The sequence below is a fragment of the Microtus ochrogaster genome, unplaced genomic scaffold (assembly GCF_000317375.1).
Source record: "Microtus ochrogaster isolate Prairie Vole_2 unplaced genomic scaffold, MicOch1.0 UNK5, whole genome shotgun sequence".
Taxonomy (NCBI): Eukaryota; Metazoa; Chordata; class Mammalia; order Rodentia; family Cricetidae; genus Microtus; species Microtus ochrogaster.
In genome coordinates, this window is record NW_004949103.1 from 2665877 (window position 1) to 2681746 (window position 15870).

Genomic DNA, 15870 nt, shown 5'->3' on the forward strand with positions numbered 1-15870 from the left:
TGGATTTAGTGAACCACCAATTTTTAAAAAAAAAAAAAAAAAAAGGAGAGAGAAAAAGAGAGGTGGGTATGAATTGACAAAATATATTGCATACATGTGTGAAATTATCAAAGAAAAATAATTTTGCATAAAAAAGTTGCACAACCTCATTGCAGCAAAGATGTAAATGAAAATAAATAAATAAAGGGGAGAAAAGGAAAGTGATTTATTGTCGCACAGCTGAAAGAGCCTCTGTCAGCGCTGGTGTGTCCGCCCAGCCTTTGTTTATGATTGTGTCCTCCACAGCCGTAGGGCGATTACAGACTCACATTCATAACATCTTTCCTTTAAGAACCCGGGAGGATTTTCCCCTGCTCGGATCATTTGGAGACACTTTGCTGTGCTGCTTTAACAAGGACTGAACTAACATGCAAACCGTTCTGCATCCTGCGGTTTCCACCTTCATCCTTCGCGTCCCTTGCATGGCTCCAGGCCCACTCCTGCTAACTGGCTTGCGATGGAGCATTCTGAAGGGAGCGGGCTGGAGTCCTGCAGATGAGTGGGTTCTTGCTGTGTTCCCGACGCTGTGAAATGCCTTTTGACAGGTCACATTTGCCTTGTGAAGGGTGTCTACAAATGTGTTTCCTCAGTACATGATTGAATAAAGACTGGGGAGGTGGTTCCGCGGATAAAACATCTGCTGTTAGGAGGACCTGGGGTCAGTTCCCAGAAGAATCAGGGCAGGTCAGACTGTCTGTCACTCCAGTCCCAGGGATTATGATGTCCTCTTCTGGCCTCCTCAGGTACCAGGCATGTACACAGTGCACAAATATACACCCAGGCAAAACTCTAATACGTATTAAATAATGAGTAAATAAATAAATAAATAAATATTTGTTGGGCAGTGGTGGCATGTGCTTTTAATCCCAGCACTCAGTAGGCAGAGGCAGGTGGATCTCCATGAGTTTGAGGCGAGCATTTTCTACAGAGTGAGTTCTAGGACAGTCAGGGCTATACAGAAATCCTGTCTGGAAAAGCCAAAAAAAAAAAAAAAAAAAAAAAAAAAAAAAAAAAAAAAAAAAAAAAACCACTACCACCACCACCAATAACAAAAAACATGCAACAACACAGAAATCTGATGTAGGGTGTGAGGACCAGAGCGTATATCTATATGCTATATTCATGTGGATGCCCAAGGAGGTTAGAAGGGAATATCAGATCCCCTGAAGCTGTGAGCCTCTGCAAGACCAGCCAGTGCCCATAACTACCAACCACCTCTAATCCCAGTTTAAACCATTTAAATATATTGATTTCTCATCTGTTATCTGTTTATCTTCCTAGCTGTTTGTTTTAGTGTGTTTATGTTTCTATGTATAAAATTGTGAAAGAGTAAATAAAAATGTTTTTAAAAGAAGACAATATTTTTTTATTTAGTGCTCTTCCTAAACACAGGCCCTGCTCTGAGCAGCCTGCTCTTATACTCTCTGCCTGTCCTTTCTCTTTTTACCAACCTGAGCTCTCTCACACCAACTCGTCCTGAGTCTTTTTTGTGTTGAAGACAGGAACCCTGGGTTTGCCTCAGTCCCTGAAAGATTCTGGGAATCCCTCGGGATGCTGAGGACGACAGTGAGGAGCTGTCATCTGCCACCGACAAGAATATGGGAAAGCAAAGAAGTATAATTAGTGTTGAAACCAGGTTCTGGGCTAGAACCAGGCCTTGGGTTAGGATCAGGCACAAGACTGTTACATAGGTCAGTGATTTGGGGGTTCCTGTCCCCTGCTTTTTCTCCATCTGCCAGGACTGGAAACAGGTGGGCTGTTCTGGGATGCTCTGAAGCCTGTGCTCACCACTGTTTCTATCTTTTCATCCACAAACACATCCACCCATCCATCCATGTATCCATCCATCCATCCATGTATCCATCCATGTATCCATCCATCCACCTACCCACCCATCCATGTATCCATCCATCCATCCATCCATCCATCCATCCATCCATCCATCCATCCACCTACCCACCCATCCATGTATCCATCCATCCATCCATCCATCCATCCATCCATCCATCCACCCACCTAACCATCCATCCATACATCTAGATACAACCCACTGAGATTTATAGATTTATGTTGTCACTGGAGACCCTGGGGTACCCTTCTCCTTCCTCCAGCAAATACCCTGCCCGCCCCATACTAAAGAGTACTCACCCTCCTACAGCTAATCTTAGTGTCTCTGCAAAATCCTGTACACTTCTCACTGAACAGGTAGGAATGATAGAGTCTGGAGAAGCAGGATCAGATTAGTATCATCTGTAGTAGTCACTCTGAGACCCCTGCATAGCACTGTTCTCCACTGGGTGGTGGAGACCTTGGTGCCCGCCCACCCCAGGTGGGCTCTGGTTTCCATTGTGAGTCATGCCAAGGGACAACCCACTTGGCCTTGAACACCTCCAGTAGTAACCAGGAAGCCCTCTCCTGCTGTGGGAGATGAATGGTCATGATGGCAGGTAGCTTTGATACCAGCCCAGCCTGGAGGCTCAGGCCCCATGCTTGTCCAAAAGAAGAAGGGGGGGAGGACACACCAGTTCACAGCCTTGAGCAATTTCAAACAGGTTGTTCGGTCAGTCCCCTCCCCCAGCCTAGAGAGGGATTGCTTGTTTGGGAAGTCAAACTCAAGGGTGATTCTTCCCACAAGAGAATCCACTATCTGTAGTATCAGAAAGAAGCAGAGCATGGGAAGGGCATAGTGGGGACAGCTGGGGAGCCCAGATAAGGGTGGAGCCTGTGTTCTGAGCTAACTATGGGAGCCATCTTAGAGGGCAAGCTGGTGGTGACAGGCTGGCCCTGGAGGGAATGATTCTCTTTCCCCACCAAGTTGGGCTGCTGTGGTTCAGTCGTAGACAGATGCCGGAAGATTGTTGCTGCAGACGCTCCAATGGGCTGCCATGGTGCTGCTTTGCTTTTTAAATCCTCTCGGAGCTTGGCAAATGAGGGTTTTTTGGTGTTTTTTTTTTTTTGTTTGTTTGTTTGTTTTTCAAGACAGGGTTTCTCTATGGCTTTGGAGCCTGTCCTGGCACTAGCTCTTGTAGACCAGGCTGGTCTCGAACTCACAGAGATCCTCCTGCCTCTGCCTCCCGGGTGCTGGGATTAAAGGCGTGCGCCACCACCACCCATAGGGGTTTTATTTTTGATCACCCTAGTGTTCTTTTGTCCTTAAAGCTTCTCATATTGAAAATGCTTTGTGTTTATTGCAGACAGGATGGAAAACAGAAAACGAGAGAGGGCCTGACAAAAGTTAGCTCTAATTCCTTCAGCTGGAAACATGTTTTGTGCATCTTTTAGAATCTACAGGGGAAGAGACCACACCTGTGTAATGAACATTCAGGTCGTCTCTGATCTTCCTCTGTTATGTACACGGAAGTGCCATCAGCTGGGTGCAGGGGTGCTGACCAATAGGATACCTTTCTGGAAGTGTGATTTCTCAGGGTTTTCCCTGCTGTGGTCACCACTGTACATATTCGAGGGAGATTAAGCCAAGCCAATCTCGTCAGCTAAACACCCTCTGGGCCTGTGTGAGGCTCTTTTCAGTCACAGACCTCTGTAGAGTCTCTGGGTCAGAATGGATCTGGCAGGCCTCTTCTGGCAAGCCCCTCATCTCTCTCTACCTCTTGGCTTTCATACACCCAGGGATGGGAACCTCCTTCTTGGCCCTGAATTTCCCAGCTCTCGTGGCCCTGCCTCTGGGGAATGCACCCCTGGTCTTCACTGCTGACATTGGTTATTGACTCAGCAGAACAGACCCAGGCAGCCGTATGTCTGCAGCCAGCTCCTCATGGTCTGCGCCTCCAGTCTGTCCCACGTGCTGCCTGGTCAATTTCCCTACTTACAGAGTCACTGTTCCTTGCCTGGGGCTCCAGTGTGGCTTCCTTCCTAGGAAACCCAGCCTGGCCACTCTGCTCAGGGGTCAGGCACTCCCATGTTCCTCCCCTGCCCCAGTGAATCACTCAGTACTCACTTGTAGCTCTAGCCCCCCCACCACCACTTGCCATAACTGGTGGCAGCCTTGAAGCTTCAGGTCATCTCTGTATCCAGAAGTTCCTGGGGTACAGTTCAGCAGAGGAGCACTTTCCTGACATGCAGAAGACTTGAGTTTAATCACCAACACTACACTGAACAACAAAACCACAATCCCAATCTTACCTGCTAAACATTTGGTACATAGGGTTCTGACCCACCCAGCCTGAGGATCTTCTTATAGGGGTAACAGGTTCATTGTTTACTCCACAAGAAATGGACACTAGTGGGTCCCATGAGCTACTTTCACTGAATACCAGGGACAGGGGTTGGGCAAGTCAGAACAGGCCTGGTCTAGCCCAAGTCCTTTGTATTGGGAATAGGTAGAATTTACTACCTCTGTGGAGAAAGGCAGGCCAGGACCTGGACAGAGAAGAGAGAGAGTAATGGAGAAGCTAAGTGAGGCTGTCCACCGCAGAAGGGAATGTAGTGATATTTTGCTTGTAATTTAACAAATAAAGTTTGCCTGAAGATCAGAGAAGCAGAGCCATCAGACACTAGAGAGTTCTGACCTCTATCAAGGCCCAGACCCAAGAGGCATCCTATCTCTACAGACGATTCCTCAGACTGACTGTTGTCTCTATGAAACCTCAGACTGCATGCTCAGACTAAATCCTCAGACTGCATCTGAGCTCCTGTCTCCTCCTGCCTTATATTCTTCTCTCTGCCCAGCTATATTGCTCCTGTCTCCTCCTCCCTAGTGCTGGGATTAAAGGCCTGTGATCCCAACTGCCGGGATCACCTTTGTGTAAACTCGGTTTCTCTTTTATATAAATTCAATCTCATGTAGCCCAGGGTGGCCTTGAACTCACAGAGATCTGTCTACCTCTGTCTCCCAAGTGCTGGGATTGAAGGTGTGTGGTCTTCATGGCTAACTAGTGGATTAGCTCTGCACTCTGATCTTCAGGCAAGCTTTATTTGTTAGATTACAAAGTAGTACTACAGAGGGATGCTTCTGTTGAGCCAGGTTCCTTGAGGGGGGGGGGTGGTGGTGGTGATGGCAGTGTTCCAGGCCCAGGAAGCAGCAGGTGCAGACATTCTGAGATCCTGTTTACCACCTTGACGTGGTCACTCAGACCACATCTATAGTGCAGTGTTGTGTGCCAGGCTAGGACTGGTGTCAGCTCCAGGAATCTGTCCTGTCTCTGACCTGATTAGATGGTTGAAAATCCACAACAGGCAAGGCTTCCTGCTGGGCTGTGACTCAGTCCCTCTTCTGCCTGTGTCTCTGGTCTCATCAGTTAAGCAGGTGGCCACTGAATTGTTGCTCGGTGGGCTTCTAAACTTCTGATCAGGTGACTAGTTTGTTCCTCTAACTAGCCAGTCTTGACCAGGACTTTCTCTGAGCCTGGCATTGTGCTGGACCCCGGGGAGTGGGTATGATCTAGGTAGGTCCTTCTTCTTTTCCTGAGGCTTACTCTTTGCAGGGGTGTCCAACCTTTTGACACTGTGACTTGATGTTGGGATTTACAAATCTATTGGGCTGTGTAGGTGGCTCTCCTGGAATGCAAACAGCCCTTGGACCTCAGGTTGGGCACACTTGAGAGTCTAGAGATAAGACAGAAAATGCACACAGGGAAAACCAATAGGGCAAGATGACAGAGATCAGCCTTCAGCTATGTATGCCCATCAAAGATGAAACAGGGCAACTTTAGCTTAGTCTTGAAGAAGGATGAGGTTGTCCCATAAGGGCCAGATGGTCTGTGCAAAGGCCCTATAGCTTTGGTGTGTTGGAGCTCAGTGGAAAGATTGCTTTCTCTGCTTATTGAAAATGCCCGTAACAGATTGACCCTCATTTGAAGGGATTGCCAAGGGAGAGAGGTGTCTCCATCTTTGGCCACACACAGCGCTGTGTCATCCTGGAAACCAGTTCAGTGCAGCTGGCACAGTCTCCTCCCCAGGCAGGCTCCGGGCAGCGGGTCGCTGGGTGGTGAGGAGAACAAGGCTACATTATGAGAGTTTCACAGCCCGGCTGTGGGCAAACAGAAGGCCCGAGTGTGCCCAGGGACAGCAGACTGCTTAGAATAGATCATCAAGCTTGGCTCTGGGAGCCAGGAGAGCAGCCAACAAGAACCAGGTCTTTATGAAGGGGAGGCCCAGCTTGGCATGAAAGAAGAGCATGCATACCTGCCCCCTATCTGCTGCCCCTGGCAGGCCTCTGGCTCTGGGTGACATCACAGGCACACACACTGGCAGCAAACAAAGTTTACGGGTAGACTGTCTGCTAGGGGATGGAGTTTCCCAGCTACCTTCCCTCTGCCTCCCGCTCCAGGACACAGACAAATGAAACCTGTGGCCAATGGAAACAGCCCATGAGGTTCTGTGCACTGGACGTGAAGTAGACAACTCCTCTCTAAGCCTAGGAGGTGGGCTGCAGAAGCCCTTCTTACAGAGACTGGTGGTCAGAGAACAGCAGCCACACGGCCAGTTCCATAGCTGGTAAATGACAGATGGACCATTGGAGCTTAGAACTGCCCCAGCCTGGGCCTGGTTCACACTGCAATGTACGTGATGTGGGTGTGTATGGCAGAACTCTTACCACATTGGCTATGGAGAACATCACTCAACATTGCATGGCCAAACAGCTGTCTATGAAGACTTTGGGGCTCAGGAATTGGGTAGGACTGCACCGCTGAGCCTGGAGAAGCTGATCCTTGATCAGTCCTCATTGCAGGACCAGGCTGTCCATCAGGGGCCTCAGCTCCTCTTCCAGCCTCTCCCCACAGCCCTTCCTGGTTGCTGGTTGGGGCTTCTTCACAGTGTATATCCCTTTAGCTGAGCATCTCCATGGAAGGGGGCGGGGACGGGACTGCTGTAGCTGGTCATGAACACTGACCCAATTTCAGCCATACAGGAAGACAAGATTGGCATAAACGACCTCTGAGCCCAGCACACGTGGGACTCGGCAGGTCCTCAGAAGACTTTCATAGGTCCACTGAACTCATCCATTCTCCATCACTGTTTCCAAAGGAGGAAACTGAGGCCCAGGGAGCCGAATAGTTGATTGACCAAAAAAGACAGCTTTGCTGGGCATTGTTACACCACACTGCCCCCTCGTGGCCACAGACAGTATGTCCTGAGCACAAGGCTAGGTCTTCTAAGGTGTTAGGATCCCGGCCCTCCTGGGGCTAGGGCAGGGTCCTGGGTAATGGCTGCCTTTGGTGTTAGTGAGGGATGGAGGCTCTGTAGACCAGATAAGCTCCGTGACTCCTCACATGGATCTCCAGGTCAAAACTCCCACACGACAGACTTTACAGACAGGAGAGGCTGAGGAACTGATCACAGTCGCTTCGCATCCACCCCCACGGGACCGCTGCTCCTTTCCTCTCTTCCTTCCTAAAAAATCCAGCACCCTCCTCTTGACCCCATGGTGCTCTCTGGGTTCGTGCTCCGGAATGTGTCTCTACACAAGGGGGTACATATTTGTCTCTTATTAGAATAGGAAGACTTTCTGACCTCTCCCTCTCCCACCATCCCTCTCCCCTCCCTCCCCTTCTCTACCCTTGACCCATCTCTGGCTTTTGAGACAATATGCTCAACATGCTGGCCTCCGACTCACAATCCTCCTGCCTCTGCCTCCTAAGTGCTGGATTACAGCCACATACTATCACAATGGCCCCGATCTTTCTCCTGGAGGTCACCTATGAGTTTCACTGTCCCTCCTGATTTACCCGGTACCAGTCAGGATAAATGAGTGGGATGTTGAGTCCCACATGTAGAAACCACTTCAGCCCCGGTGCCTGAGTCCTTCGGTCTTTACCTAAAAAACCTTATAGACAACAAACAAACAAGCCAGGTGGCGATGGCGCACACCTTGAACCCTAGCACTTTGGAGGCAGAGGCAGGCCCATCTGTGAGTTCGAGAATACAGAGTGAGTCCCAGGACAGCCAGGGCTACACAGAGAAACCATGTCTCAAAACAAAAACAAAAACAAGCCGGGCGGTGGTGGCGCACACCTTTAATCCCAGCACTTGGGAGGCAGAGGCAGGAGGATCTCTGTGAGTTCGAGACCAGCCTGGTCTACAGAGCTAGTTCCAGGACAGGCTCCAAAACCACAGAGAAACCCTGTCTCGAAAAACCAAAAAAACAAAACAAAACAAAAAAAAAAAACCCAATACCTGATAGAAGCTAACATGGTGGTCCATGCCTATAACTCCAGTGCTCACTAAGGATGCAGAGGATCTGACCATTCTTGGTTGCAGAGAAAGGTTTTGAGGTCAACCTGGGTTACATGAGACCCTGTCTCAAAAAAAAAAAAAAAGGAGGAGAGGGAAGGAAGTAAGGAAGGAAGAAGAGAAGGAGTAGGAAGAGGAGGAGAAAAGTAAATAAAGACCTGGTGGAGAGGCTGCATGTTACCCTTGTGGCCACCCCAGGCCTTTTAATACTCTGCTTCTTGAGTTCTGCTCTGCCTCCTGTTGTATTCTGGACATCTTCTGGCTCCGGTTTTGGGCCCAGCATAGGCAACAACACTGGGCACTCTGCTCCTGCCAGATAAGATGTCCCCTTTCTTAGCCAGGTGGTGGTGGTACACACCTTTAATCCTAGCACTTGGGAGGCAGATGCAGGTGGATCTCTGTGAATTTGAGGCCAGCCTGGTCTACCAAGTGAATTCCAGGACAGTTAGGACTGTTACACAGAGAAACCCTGTCTCAAAAACAAAACAAAACAAAAGCTGTCCCTTTCCCTAGACCTCAATGCTCCACTCAGAATAGAGACAGCCTCTCCGTGTTCACCTACCTTCTGCTGCCCTGGTGCATTGGACTTGGGCAAAGTCACACCCACAGCCTGCAGACGACCTGCTAGGGCCTGCTCAGCCCCTGCAACTACAAGAGCCAATTCCCCAATGATCCCTTCCCATAGAGCTGCTGTGTGCACTTCTTCTTGGCTCAGTCTCTCTGGAGAACTCTGACTGATACAGGGTACCAGAGAGAAAGAATTGGGGAATGGGCTGATGCAGGGATGCAGGAGGGATAAGAGAGGGGTGCTCCTTTAAGGCATGCACACACAGCAGGCTGGCAAGACATGGCTATAACCCAAGGACACAAAAAGAAGAGGTTGGAAGAAGATGCCTCCAAAGCCGAGGCCAGGGCACACTATGGGGACCAAGAATCTTGCAGGTACCAGATGCCTGCTCAACCTCCCTGTCAGCTGCCCCTTGGTTCGGTTGTCCCTTTCCGTTCGTCCCCGGTACTTTGATAGTACTTTCTAATAGGCTAGTCTCTAGATGGCACTGGTTCAGAATGGACAAAGGGGACAAAGTTCAAGCCCTTCCCTTAACCAGGAGACAAGAATTAAGTAAATAAATGACCACGCTTCTCTTGGGGGAAGGTCAGAGCTAAGAAGATAGTGCAGAGTGAAGGGCCTGGCGATCATGGGGCCTATCAGATGGTTATTCCCAAATATTAGCATGCACCCTTCTCATACGCTACAGGAAGAGGAACAGACATTGTGCCTCAGCTTCTGTTCATTCTGTTTTGTGCTCTGTGCGTCTATCATGGAGGTCCGGCTATTGTGGCTGAGTCCGTCTGAGAATCTTGGACGGAATTTGAATTCCTTAAGGCTGTGTCTGGAAATGCTGTTTTGGCGCCTTCCCTGCGCCTGTAGCGCCCTCTTGTGGGAAGGAACTGTTTTGCAGCCAGATGATCCTGAGAGGCTTTATTTACGTAACCACATTTTTTTTTTTTTTAATCTTGCTTCCTCCAGCCGGCTTCACACCACCGGGAGGATCCCCTCCCACTTTGGTCGACGAAGAGCCTAAAAGGAACGCTTTGGCTCTCCATTGACGGGCTGATGGCTTAGGTCACTTTGAAAAATGTTCTTGACTTTATAGCCTCTTAGCATATTTAAGGTCTTCTTAGAAAATGTGAATTCTACACATGTCCTGGTGCTGTTAGGAACAAAGCTCGCACGGTTCTGCTAGAAATACCCGTGCTGTGTTTAACCAGTGTAGTCCAGGAACCATGGCTTGGACTATGCTGGCATCCGACTTCTGCTACGAATCTGCCTTGTTCTTGCGTTAGGAGTCACATATTTTCTCTCTGTGTTCTTGACCCTCCCATTGGTTTCCTGGCAAACATGACTTTATTTGTTTTCCTGTTTTGATACGATACCCAGATATGGTATAGCTCACTCCAGACATGTGAATTGTTACTGCTGAGAATCCAGGCAGGCCAAGCAGGGCCCATAGAGCGGCCATCCACTTGTTGGTCACATCTGCAGGTGGTGAGGCCGGCTGGTTAGATGAGGCCACAGCCTTACACAGGACACCCTGGGCCGCTCCCAAACAGGAAGTAGGTAAGTAAATGAGAAGGCTGCTGGCTGCAGTGTCCTTGGACTGTGGTTGGTTCCTGTGGGAACCGGCAGCCCACAAATTTTTGTTTTTTTTCTAGTGCCCATGAGAACTAATGAGAGCATTGGGTAAAGGTCAATGTATCTGTCTCAGAGTTTTGTGGGGTGGGGTTGCAGCTCAAGTTGAAGATCTTCTGCCTCTGCCTCCTGAATGCTGGGATTACAGGCATTAGTCACATCTGGCTGCAACCTCCATTTTGAGGGCAAATGACTTTCATCTGATGTCCTATACCATGCCAGATAGCAACTCCTCATACCAAGTAAGAGGGTCACAGATCTCCACTAGAAACCTCTAAAGCATCCACTAGCTGGAACTCCAGACATCTGATGTCTTAGAAATAAGGTTCACAGGTAAGTGTGCATGTTACCTTCAGAACCAGGCCTTCTGCATGGACCATCTCAAGGTACGTCATTAAAATGCTGAGTCTCTTTGCCTAGTGCTTATCAATTTTTTCTCAGCCTAGCTTATGGTTTTCTAAGTAAATATATAAGTAACATAATCAATGCATTACTTTACAGAATGTTTAACTTGTGCCCATTTTCTACTCTATCTTCAGCAGGCTTAAAAACCATTTTTCCCCCTAGAGATAGGTAAACAATCTTTTGTTCTTTTCAAGACAGGGTTTCTCTGCATGGCCCTGGTTGTCCTGGAACTTGCTCTGTAGATTAGGCTAACCTTGAACTCAGAGACCTGCTTGCTGTTGTCCCCCACTAGGATTAAAGACAGGTGCCATCACTGTCCAAAATAAACAATCTTTGAAAAAAAGATGTATTTGCACTCAACTGTACTTCTTTATTTATTTAAGATTTCTGTGTCTTCCCCGCCACCACCTCCCATATCCCTCCCCCTCCCATCAACTGTACTTCTGTGTCTGGGCGTGGGTTTGTGCATCTGGATGCAGGTGACCTCAGAGGCTGGAATAGGGCATCAGATCGATCCTCTGGGGCTGGAGCTTCAGGCAATGGCTGTGGGGCATGCACTACACTCTCTGAGCCAGCTCCACAGCCCCTTATGTAAGCAATCTTGGGGTTTTTGAGACAGGGTGCAACTCATTAGTACAGGTTGGCCTGGAACTCTATTTTCACATTCAGCGACTGTCATAGAAATATATTAATAACCAGATTCTGAGCAGTAAATGTAGGTCACTGACCTACAGCTCTTCCTAAATTTATGTGTTCTTTGATTTGAACTACAAACCAAATGAATTAATGTCACCATACAACACAGGTCTATGAGAAGCCAAAAGAGATTACATCATCAAGTTTAATTATTTACTGAGACAGGGTCTCTTTATGTGGCCCTAGCTATGCTGGAACTCACTATGTGGACCAGGCTAGCCTCAGACTAATAGAGCCTCTGCCTCCTGAGTGTTGGGATTAAAGGCATGCTTCACTCTGCCTGGCTAAGTCTTTTATTTTCTGATATATGGTCTTCTTAGCTATCCAAGCAGACTTGGAACTTACTCTATAGCCCAGGCTCTCCTGGTACCTGTGATCTTCTTGCCTGACTCCTGAGTGCTTGGATTTTAAATGTATGCCATCACACCTGGCTCCATTGTTGATTTTACTTACCTTCACCGACAGCAATACACTCCTCAGCTGAGTCCCTACTTGGGGCTACTACCTGGGAGAACCAACTTAGGGAACAGCAGTTTGTTGGTAAGAGAACTTTAAACATTCCGTATCCCCAAAGTGAAAGAACGAGACCCTTGGGGCCAAAGGGGAAGGAGAACTGTGAAAACAGCAGCAAGGTTGGTTTTCCACACGAGGTTTTGAATAAAGAAGTTGCCTATTCCTACTCCACTACTCAAAACATAAATGACAGGCTTATTTACAAACAAAACAGGAAATACACTAAATAATTTCCAGAAGGAAATCTCTTTCAATGAAATCTAACATTTGAGTTAATGTGCTATAAATCAACACTGATAACCATACATTAATATGCTTGGTATAATAAACTAAGCCTTTGAATCATAATATCAAGTACAACTTCAGAACTTGCTGCAACAAAACGCCCAGTTATTGTTATCTTGAGAAACTGTTTTACAATCTGCAAAGCTGAATATGATACTAAATAACCGGCCATCTATCCTAGAAGGCTACAGAAAACTGAACCACTCGCTGTTAGGATTTAAGAATACAGCTTTAATTTTTTGGTCACTTTTGATCATATAAATATATAAATCTTAACAAGGTAACACTGGTAACTCTAATAAAGGCCATAAAAATAACAGCTCTGCCATATTGCACAGGTAAATTAATTCAGTTGGCTTTCCCAGCCCCCCACCAAACAACTTTTGGGTCATAACTAGAAGACACGGGGATCTATACTCTCGACATTGAATAGTGACGGTATCAAGTCGTTTGCAGAAAATAAACTTTCAACAGTTCACATCCTGACAACATATACACCAGTTAGCAGGATCTCTTTAACACTCGAAACAAGCATCTCATTGGAGTTCCGCGGTAGAGGTGCAGGCTCAGAGCTGCGGTCTGTCCTCGCAGCCGGGAAAGTGGTCCTCGGTCCGAAACAGGACCGGCGGCTCGTAGGCGGCGCGCTGGGGCCCGGTGGGCGCCGACTTGAAGAGAGCGGGAACGCTGATGGTGTGCAGCAACCTCCGGAAGGCCCGAGGGAAGGTCCCCAGCTCGGCCTCAGCCTTGGTGACCTGCTCCTCCATCCTGGCCACGCTGCTGCCGATCATCCTCACGAAAGCCTCGAGCTTGTCGATCCGGCCGTAGATGCGCCTCATCTCCGCGGCTTTGGCGTGAATCCGCGGCACGCCCTCGCTCACCACGTGGGACGAGTCTCCGCGAATCATGTCCAGCATGCCCACGAACTCGTCCACCCTGGCCAGCAGGTCCTCCAGGCTGGCGTCCAGAGCCTCCACCTCGGGCCGCGGCCCCGTGACGGGCAGCAGGCTGGAGGCGTAGCCCAAGGCGGCGCGGCGCAGCAGCGGCAGATCGCGACCCGGAGCGTCCTCCGGGCCGTCAACTTCCCACGGCCCGGACGCGCTGCTGTGGCTCTGCGATACGTGGCCGCTGTCCCCGCTCCACGCAGCACCCAGCGGCTCAGCCTCCTCAGTCGAAGCCTCTCGCAGAAGGGTTCCTCCCGCGGGTCCGTCCTCCATGGCCCGCTCAGCCGCTTCCGGCGCTTCGCGGTTACGTCACGATCCCGCATTTCCCTGATTCCGACGCCGACTGAATGCGTCATGCTCTTACCAGTGTGCTAATCTGTCCATATTCCCAGTGCCCAGTCGGCTTCCGTCCGCCTTTATTGAGTGTGACGGTTGTTTCTACATGTTCATAATCCAAAAAGGATGACTATTAGATGATAGATAGGAAGATGGGTAGATGACAGATAAATAGATTAAGCCAGTCGTGGCATAGGCCTTTAATCCCAGCACTCTGGAGGTAGAGGCAAACAGATCTCATGACTTTAAGGCCAGCCTGGCCAGTTTCAGGGCAACCAGGGCTGCATAGTGAGGCCCTGTCTCAAGCAAACAAACCAGTAGATGATTGGTAGCTGGATAGATGGTAAACTGAGAGATAATAGTGTAAAAAGAATACAATAAAGTAAATCTAAAGATGTCCACGGAGGCCTTCTTGCTTATCCTCACAGCCGGATGACCCCTGTTTGTCCACCTGCCCTGTGTCCAGCAAGGCCACATCTCTCCGGATGGTATGATATTCCGAAGACCTGCCTGGGGAGTCAGGACTCCCGGCGTTTGAACTCAAGAGCAGTGCAAACAAAGCACTTCTCAGTTTTATTATTAAAGCAAGCAAAACATGAGGTGACATTTAAAATTAAGGAAATACTACAGCAAGAAAATACACCTGGTGTCATTGTCATCTTTGGTCTTGTGAAGAGCCAAGAATATTCCTCCCAGGCCTTTGCCTTTCCTAGTGTGATAATCCTTCACGTCCTTTGCTTTCAAATGAATTCACTTATTACGATTTATGTAGTTCTTTCTAGAAGGCCATCTTATGAGAAGAACATTCTGCACTGTGTCCCACCCATAGTTCACAGTAAGTTCACAGCTTAGGCTCCCATATCCATCCATTGTGTAGGACCCACCAGCACCCATGCAAGGTCACAAAGTCCTCCCTATCACAGGGGCTACAGGGAAAAGCATCAGAGATGGTGGGCAGAGATGCTGGAGAAAGGAGAAACATCAGGGCCCAGGCAGCACCTCTGATAGGCATTCAAGGTCAAAACCAAAACTCATTTGTGTTCATTTGCCTGAAAAGATTTATCTAGAAAACTGAGTTTTGTTTCTGTTTTTTTCCTTTTGTTTATTTATTTAAAGAATGATGGAAATGGAGAGATGGCTTAGTGGTGAAAAACACAGGCTGCTCTCTCTGAGTACTTGAGCTTGATTCCCAACACCCAGATCAGGCAGCTGACAACTGCCTATTGCTCCAGTTCTAGAGGCTCAGGTGCCCTCTTCTGGCTTCTGTGAGCCCCTATACATGAGTAGAGTACACTCACTGACACACACACAACACATACAAAAACAATCTTTACAAAAAAGAATAGTGAATTTTTTGTTCAGATAATAGAAGTCCCTGTAGGTATTAATAAAACAAGTCATAGTGAATCATTTTTAAAGAATTGAAAAAAATTGATATTCTCCCTTGAGTCCTCGATGTCAAGCAGAATGAACTTTGTGTAGCTTGCCAGGCTCCCAGTACGTACTGTGGGGGACAGTGGTTTATGGACTCACGGTAATGAGGTGGCAGAACAAGCTCTAGGCGTTCCACTGGCCCAAGCCCTTGCCCTTCGACTGTGGCAGTGTCTGATGTGGCAGGGTGCACATCCTGCGTAAGGCACTAGTAAAGACAAGACATGGATTGAGGAGAGGTGTGGACAGAAATTAAAACCAGGAATTATGTTATGGCATATCGCAAGAGCCATTAGAGGGAGCCACACCTCCATGGGGGCATCAGGAAGCATTTTAGGGCAAGTGACATTGCTGGGCTTTGAATGCTGAGTACAGTCCCTGAAAGGAGAAACGGTGAAGGCATCCGAAGAGCAGGAAGCAACAGCCCGAGCAAAAACTCCTAGTTTAGGCTGGGATTGCAATTTACAAAGGGAGAGAGGCATTCTGGGAGACAGGGTGATGGAGGTAAGCAGGCCTAGGAGGTCCTCATTGAGGAATTCATTCAATGAAGCCTGTACTTCATTGAGGTCTCTTCACTCTACAGTTTTGCTCACGATCATAGTCAAACCGGCAGGCTTTGGTTCCTAGAGGTGATAAATATAATCATCTAAGAGCAAATACATGCTCACCATAAGCATGGACACACCTTTTGGGTTGACTTGCAAAATGATATCACACAATATGGCTGCTCCCCCACTCATGTTCCCTGCTTTGCACCATGACCCCATGATAATGGCTTCAATGAACAGGTACCACGGGGGCCATTGACACTTTATGATTATCTGGGAAGTGATGATTCTGCCT

General features: G+C 48.4%; 1 protein-coding gene across 1 annotated transcript; it reads right to left on the bottom strand.

Moving 5' to 3' along the window:
• Positions 1-12529: 12529 nt before the first annotated feature.
• On the bottom strand, positions 12530-13543 carry Bloc1s4 (biogenesis of lysosomal organelles complex 1 subunit 4). Its single transcript, XM_005365944.2, has one exon. It carries the CDS (start codon positions 13531-13533, stop codon positions 12886-12888), a length of 648 nt encoding a protein of 215 aa, XP_005366001.1. The 5' UTR covers positions 13534-13543; the 3' UTR covers positions 12530-12885.
• Between the last annotated feature and the right edge of the window lie 2327 nt (positions 13544-15870).